This window comes from Typopeltis vanoorti, chromosome 3, assembly GCF_054136105.1.
Source record: "Typopeltis vanoorti isolate ZY-2024b chromosome 3, IOZ_Tvanoo_1.0, whole genome shotgun sequence".
Taxonomy (NCBI): domain Eukaryota; kingdom Metazoa; phylum Arthropoda; class Arachnida; order Uropygi; family Thelyphonidae; genus Typopeltis; species Typopeltis vanoorti.
Window position 1 is genome coordinate 175050431 of NC_143551.1, and position 8397 is coordinate 175058827.

At 35.7% G+C, this 8397-nt stretch overlaps 1 protein-coding gene across 1 annotated transcript in view; it reads left to right on the forward strand.

Annotated features, from left to right (window-relative positions):
* The window catches only part of LOC150108756 (pikachurin-like), a 172548-nt gene extending 166712 nt beyond the window's left edge, over positions 1–5836 (forward strand). The window contains exons 11-14 of the mRNA XM_090390518.1: positions 682–760; positions 1529–1759; positions 2995–3098; positions 5688–5836. Of these exons, the coding sequence (XP_090246644.1) occupies positions 682–760; positions 1529–1759; positions 2995–3098; positions 5688–5836 (563 nt within the window). The remainder of the gene's footprint in view (positions 1–681; positions 761–1528; positions 1760–2994; positions 3099–5687) is intronic.
* Positions 5837–8397: the final 2561 nt, after the last annotated feature.

Consider the following 8397-nt stretch of genomic DNA (forward strand, 5'->3'; position numbering starts at 1 on the left):
GATCTACGATGAACTTGAGCAGTTTCTACCTTAAAAATTAATCCCTTCCTCGAATAGCTCTTCAAACATTGAATCGATGAAGCTCTCTCAAATAAATATTTTATTCTAAGTTAAGCAAAATCGGGCAGGAAATCGGGTTCGACGAGCAGGCTAATTTAGTTTCATTTATATTTTCTCGGATCATAAACGTTTCGTAAAATCGGATTTCATCTTACATTCGATGAAGATCCCACCATGCCTCGCTTTTCAAGATTTTTTAACGCTTATTTTATCGTCGACTCTTGCGTTAATTGCACTTACAAAAACTAAAATTAATATCGTAAGCTAAAATATGCAGTTTAGTCACGAAGTTGTTATCGGGGTGTGCTTTATGGAGTGCTAATCTTATTTGCTTCGAAATTAGTTGCTCGCCTAAAATGGATTCTCGATGGTCTAATATAATGTGTTTTACGATAGTCTAAGGAGAATTTGTGGTTTAATTGAGGAAATAAGGATTTCTTTGAGATATATCTTCCATCGTGTGATTATTAATTCTGTTTTGTTTATTGAATTAACTGACGGATTTCTCTCAGTAGTTATTTTGTCCATTTACTTGATGCAATTTACGGAATGTGAAGTTTTAGTTAATGGCCATATTAGAATTCGCGAAAAGCATAAACACTCCATTAATTTTCTTTACAGCGGTGCTCGATATGGTTTCTGAGCCGATGTTTTCTGGTTCTAGCTATTTACATTTTGCCGAAGAGGAAATTTTAAGCAGGTAAGTCGAGTTGCGTTTCTTTTTCCACGCCATAGCTTGTTCTAAGCGCTTTAAGGTGAAAAATATTGAAAACATTTAAGGTGTCTTTTTTCCTTGAGCTTCTTAAAAGTAAATTAGCCGATCCCACACTGGGATGATAGGATTTCTCAGCTAAAATAGACATCCCATCCTGGGAAAATTCATACGACAGATTTCGCAGACCGGATTTATTAGAGCGTTTAATTCGATTTATGAGCAGCTACGTTTCAATTTAAGCATAGCGAGCTAAAGAGAAAAGTAACGTGGCTTTATATAAATCTAATTAAATGCTCGATAAGACATTTAATTCTCTCTAAAATAAAATTAATTTATAAGGCTCGTCACGACAGGAAAAACCAGCATGCAATGTTTGATTGCCTTACTTGAAAATTTTGGAATTTCTGTAATTAGCTGGAATCTAACGACCCCGTTTATGCGTCCGAAATTTAATAAAAGACTCATGCAAATGCATAACCAGTTTTTATTATTATTCTACACTTTTCTTTGAGGCAAATGTAGAATAATCTTTGAGGTTATTCTACACTTATCCGATAATCTTTAGCCACTGTGGAGTTGTAATAGTTAAGGAAACCACATTTCTATCATGATTCATAATTATCATTATAATTATTAATAGCAGATTACAGTGAAACAAATTCGTGTGGTTCTACATTGTATCTGTGTTGTTTATTGTTACAGTGCTGTTCGTTTTCTCTTCCCTAATAAAAGTTTTCTTTTAAAAAAAAACAGAATGCAAGGAAAACATCTTGAAGTACAGCTTCAATTCCGCTCCTTAGCTCCCAATGGCCTTATTTTGTTCACAGGAAACAGAGAAATGACGTCTTCGGGTGATTATTTCGCTGTGTTATTGAGGAATGGCTACTTGGAACTGCATTACAACTTGGGCTCGGGTGACGCCAACATCCAGTACGGCATCACCAGGCTGGACGATGGTCAGTGGCACAATCTTAAAGTATTGAGGTGAGTCGTCGTAACAAAATAACAAGTGCCTTGTGATAAGATTGCTTTTAAAACTAAGAGATTATGCTGCTACCTTTGTGGTTTTGACAAATGAGTGACAAAATTTGACAAAAAAAAACGACATCTCGATTTCGTTTCATAAATGACGGTACTTTGGGAGCGGGTGACAGATCAGAAATTTGTTATTTTACAAATGTGGAACTTTGTGACAGGGGAGAGAGACAGAGAGAGGAGGGGGGGGGTTTAAAAATCTGATAAAAACAACCTTAAGCAATTTGAATGGATCCCACTCCTCTCTCAGAAATTATTCTCTAAGTATTTCATCCATTCAAACGTAAACTCATTGACCGGTCCAATAAACTTACCTTAGTGAGTGGTTCTCAGCTGCCATTAAAAGGTTTTGAAGAATTAATACTTGAGACCGAAGATGGAGATTTGAAGAAAAGCTTGCGCGTTTAAAATCGGATCCTTTCAAGTCAGAAAGGGTGGTAGATATCATTTGCTTAAGGGGAAGCATTTGGTTTGGTTTTAATTGTGAATTACAATTAATACTGCGAAGCTGGTATCCTGTTAATTACATGTTCTGACCCGGTTTACTTGCCTAGACGGATGACAAAAACCGAAAAAACCCAGACTAGGAAGAAATGAAACGGAACGTTGAACCCTTTCAAATTCTGGCACCTTGCTTTCAGTTATGCTACCCGCGATATCTACCTTAAAGTGATAGCAATAGGTTTCACACTACGTAATATACTGCAAACTAACGGTTGAAACAGGAATTCCACTAATCCATTAGGCAGTTGAGAACGAACTAAATATAAGTTGATTATGTTGGTTATATGGAGTAGTTTCAGTCCGGTTCCTGAGCCAAGAGGACTGCGGCGCTGGCATCATGCGTTAATTACTGTTCAGGTCAATGCTACCCAGCATCTGAATCAGTATTATGTCAACAATTAACATTCCTGTATATTTTGTATCTCTGTTGGCCGAAACGGAGACTCTGTCTGTCATTAACTTTGGTTGGGAGTAGTTCATGCGATGGAAAAGGGAAGTTAATTACAATACGCAAATTAACTGCATTGATAAACTGACAATTCGTTTACCATTTGTTACATGCGTTATTTTATCTTTCTGGGATGATGATGCTCTCAACCGTAAACAATAAGTCCGTTATGTAAATAACAGATTCATTGTCTTATGAAAAGTTTACCAATAACTCATGTCTATATTTGTAGGATATCTCGGCACGGTTCGATTCATGTCGACAATGGTCCAGTAATGTCTGGCTTCTCTCCAGGCCCGCTGAAGGAGCTGAATGTTAATGGAGGCCTGTATCTAGGTAATGCGATTTCCAATCGTTTCGTTTTCTCTTGTAATTCGTGTGCACCCATTTTCTTCTCTTAATAATGAACAGTCTGAGTTTATGAATGTAAAATATCCTTAAATTACGTGCGTTTTAAAAATTAATTTCAAATGACCACCTGATTACATTTATTAAAAGTTTAACGTCCTCATATTGTATAAATAAACACAAAATAATTGGATCGGATATTTAGAAATAGAAAATTATCATCACAAGATAATCCAATATCAAAGTCTTCCAAACTGATGCAGCTTATAACGTACAATAGTTCAGTATAGTTCGATTGAGAGGCTGTGTGTGGGAGGGGTAGAGATTGTGGTGGTGGTTTTCCCCTTTCGGTCGTTTCCGACCGTAGGTGACTTTGTAGGCATTGCCCACAAACTGTTCTTTTACAGGATAGTTCACCATTGCTTCCCCCCCCCCTCCCCAATCTTATCCGGGCTCGGGACCGGCATACGGCCGGGACGTATTCATGACTCTAATCCGTGTGTGTTCACGGGGCCGGTTTACCTGTTCTGGGGGACGAAAAACCCTCTGCCTCATATGAGACCGGCTAACTCACCTTTCGTCAAAAGCGACCAGATAAAGGTTCCTCGTGTCACTGAGGGGATCGAACCCAGGTCTCTCCGACCAAAGGTCTTCGTCTGTACTCACTGAGCTACTGAAAAGTAGAGATTACGCAGACCCAGTTAAGACTAAAAAAGGACAATTTATTACTTTAAAAAAAAGCAATTTATTTTTACTGCCTCAACTCAGAGCTTTTCTTTTTTCGTAAAAAACCATTCAATCTCTTCACACAATGTTTATTTATTAGGAAATTAAAAAAATCTTTACGGAGAACATCTCACAGTAAAGTACCACTTCACGATAATCCATACTATGTTTTTCACGTGCTTCCATTTGGATGAAGCAAAGTCTTCGTAATTCACAATAAATGCAAGGACTTCATTTAGCAGTCAGCATTTTAGCTTAAACTTCGCCATAAACAATTTCATGTGCACTATCGATCAAAATGTTCCTCCTGATTGTCTATCTTTTATCTTTCTTTCAAACACACACATAAAAATGAGTTATGTTCTTAAAACGACGTTAAAATAAGACAGCATCTTCATGAATAGTAAGTTTTGTTAATGTGGCTTTGCATTGAACTGCAGTTAAAAAGATAAACGCAAGCAACAGTTTGCATTTTGATAAGTCACTTCAAATCCAATGAAAAGAGCAATGCATCAACAATATGTCGGGCATGCGCCTTAAATGTGTTATAACAATGGCGAAAAAGTCGTGTTTATTTCCAATGAGGGTTCCATGATGAATTGTATCAAACACACAAATTTCTCCCTCAGCAGTAGAAATCTGGCAAGCAATAGCAATCTGCTTGTTATTTTTAATGCTCTCTTCCAAATGGCTTTACAAAGATAAATGATTTTTTTGCAAGGCTCATAACAATAAATAACTTTCTGGTCGTTTTTTCTTAGGCACTTAATACTTATTTATTTTGCTATTTATTATTTAAGCTTTGCAGAGATGGCAAAGTAAGTTATGCACGTGTTATCACGTTTCTATGATAGGTGAATGGGGGAAAAAATCAACAGATTTGAGCAATAAAACACCATAACCGTATTGAGTTGAAAATTTTCTTTATGAATGAACTGATATTATAAACTAAATACCCTTCTTTTGTGACATTTTCGTTTTTTTTAAAGAGTTCACATAAGAAAACAAAATCAAGCTTAAATTTTATAAAGTAATGGCCGCTGTAGTATTATATGGTTTAGAAACATGTCAAAAGGAAACGTGAATTAAAGGAAGCGGAAATGAGATTTTAAAGAACGGTTAAAGGATACAAAGAATTAGATCAAGGAATTCAGAGAGAAAAGGAAAGAGCATTTGTAGAAGATAGAAAGATATCTGCTACCAAAAGAAGTGGATGAATATAGACCAGAGAGAGAGAGAGAGACTGGAAGGCCAGTTACAAGATGGAAAGACAAGTGACGCCGAAATATGCTCAATTCTTGATAGGAAGAATTCTTGATACGAAGACAATTTCCATCTTGCTTAGTAAAAGCCTGAGGTGACGCGAAAGAGTTCCATCTGTCTCTGAGTTATGTAATACTTAGCCCACCGATATTCCCCTCCCACTTTCTGATGGTAGCAAAACTTCACTTTAAAGAGCGATTATAGAGTTCGATTATTTAAGCAGAAATACGAGTGGATAACTTGTAGGAACGTTTATTTTTCGATTTATGATTTTTACCGATGTATCATAAAAGGTTTTAACAGTCACTTTCAGCTGGAAGTTTGAATATCGGTGGGCTAAGTATTACATAACTCAGAGACAGATGGAACTCTTTCGCGTCACCTCAGGTGTATTTTATAGGTGATGAGGGGATCCATGAGAATTACGTCTTACCAGCACCACTGGCCAACCATTCGGTGTTGTTGGTCGAAAACAAACCAGGTGGTTATAATGTTTTGGCTTATGAGTATAGTATTAACTGAAATACAAATGATAAAATAAATCGCAACTTATTTTATAACGTTTAATGATGTTTTCTTCTTCTTTAGGGGGTGTTCCACGTATAGTGCGTCATCCTGTGACGGCCAACCTCTCAGGACTGCTTGGATGCCTCACGAGCCTCACTCTGGCATCAGACTTTCGCGTGCGCTTGGTGAGCGAGGCCAACACAGGAATCAACATTCGACCCTGCCTCTAGCACTCCAACGGAGCAGCAACAGATTCGCGTTTTATATTAACGGCAGACGACCTCCTTCCGCAAGGCAGGAACGGGGGAATCATGCAACTTCAAGGGACCCAACTGTACTGTGACCTGAATCGGTTCAGGGACCTGTAGAGGAAATATTAACATCACTAGATATACGTCACCCTAACTACGTGTTTCTTGTTTGTTTTATTGGGTGTTTGACGACTCTTCAAATAGTCTTTTTGTAGATATCACAATATTTCTGAAAATGTTTCCTATAAACGCTCCGGTTGGTTGTTACGATTGTGCGTTTAAATGTTTAGTTTCCCTAAATATGACCTATGGCAGTGTTGAATGTTATACCAAGCGATCCCTTTTGTTAACTTCGGGAAGTTGTTTGTTTGTAATGAGCGCGCACACACACACACACACACACACACGCACACACCGATCTGTTGTCACCAAGTTTTAAAAAAAATGTTCTTTTTTTTATAATTTTCACTATTAATAATTAGAATAGGAACCATGTAAATTTACTTAATCAATTGAAACTGTTGAAATATGTATTTCAAAAGAAAAACTCCTCAAAATACGAACATTAAAATGTACGTTTTTGTTAAATATCCCAAAATTATTTTTGCAAAATAAACTTTTCGAGTAATCTGTGTAAATGTAGCAAAAACGGGGGAAACGAAGTTCCAAAGTATTGCCACTGCACATCTACGTCTTTCACTGGTAATTGTATTAGCCTGCCTGTTTCTGCATCCTTCTACCCATCCCCCACTCGCAAGTCTGTACTGTTTCTACTCATTTGTATGTGAACGTCAACTAGAAGATCGTTTCAAGTTTTTTTTTTAATTCGAATAACTAAATGTTTTTCAGGTAAAGTTTCACAATATCTCGAAGAACAACTAAAATTGCATATCAGTTCTGCAAATTTTGTCTTCATTTCCTCTTCTAAGAACTTAAAATGAGTTTCATTTGTTCATGGAGAGAATAGCAGTCATAAAAGTTCATATTTTTCCACACCCGCTTAGCACTGTTCCTCTCCATCGTTCATACGTGTTACTGAGATCAAAGTGAATACCATTTGGGGTATTTTGTGATAATGTCGGAGCAGTTAATAAAAGAAACCCATGTTAATCTGTTAGTGCACATTTAATCTCGTCATTCAATAACATCAAGTGAACATTTTGAATTCTGCTATAGCAATGATAAATAAATATATGTTTTTATTCGCTACAAGAATGAGTTTTCATACTAAGAGGTTTTTAGGCTTAATTATATTTTCAACTAATGTCCATTATAATAGTGAAATGTCTCCCAAATTTAAACGAAAATTACAATAATTCTTTGAAATTTATAGTCAAATGCATCCGGTATTTCTTTATTGGTTTAATATTGTATGATTTAATCTAACCTGTAAAGATTGTTTCTTGTACAGATTGAAAATGAAATTATCATGTAATCCGCCATATTGAAATTTGAGCTCGTGATCTCTATTCTTGTCTTCCGTGATTGTAGACTTAGAATTATATTGGAAAAAGGAAAGAGCATTGTAAACTAATGATCATTTTTTTTTATTTAACTTTGTCTTTTGAGTGTTTATTGTGTTACGTCACAATCAAAATTATAACATCAGCAAAACGCTGACTGTACATAAATAGCCAATGACAATCTTCAACATGAAAAAGAAGTGCAGCCTGGAACATATTTAAATATTTGTCGCCTGGTGTGGCAAAAGAATGTTAATATTAGTAAAATTGAGGGGGAAAAAGAAAATATTTTAAAACAGAATTCTGCAAACGTTTTGCTGAGTATTTTTAATTTTATGAAGCAAAACTAAAACTGTATGTAAATGTTAATGTATTTATGTATAACCTAAGTGAAGAACTGACTTTGCATAACTTATTTCATGTTCATGTTTATTTAGTATTTTCCATTAGTTTTTATAGAGACTAGATTTGTTCATTAAAAGCGCTGACAACTTTTATTGAGAAAATAAAATTACATGTTAATCCTATATTCTTAAATTATTCCAATTGTTGGGAAGTTTTTGAAATAAATTCTGGACTTTCTGATTTATTTTTAAGCCTTTCTGAGGCAAACATCCAGAAAACAGTGAAATGCAAAGCATATTTATAGAAAAATCAGAAAAGATTCATTTGAAACGGTACAGCTATAAAAGTTTTTGCAAAACTGCATGTCTTTGACCATAGTAGACTAGTGATTTGTTTTTTTTTTCTTGATATTCTATAAACGAAACTTTTCCGTTGTTTGCTCATTATTTCGTTGTTTGTGTTATAAGCTCAATTAGCATTACGGAGTTGAGAGGCTAATTGGGTTTTGTCAACAAAATGAAACTGGAAAAAATGCATTCTGGAAATATAAAGACCTGCTCAGAAGTTCTGTGAGTATCGAGACAAAGAAAAGAATGGTAAGAACATTGGTGTGGTCAATTTTGACGTATGGAAGTGAGACCTGGATATTCAAGAAGAGAGTAAGGCAACAGATAATGCCATTTGAAATGAGGTGCTATAGGAGGGCTTTGAAAATCCCATGGACAGAGCATG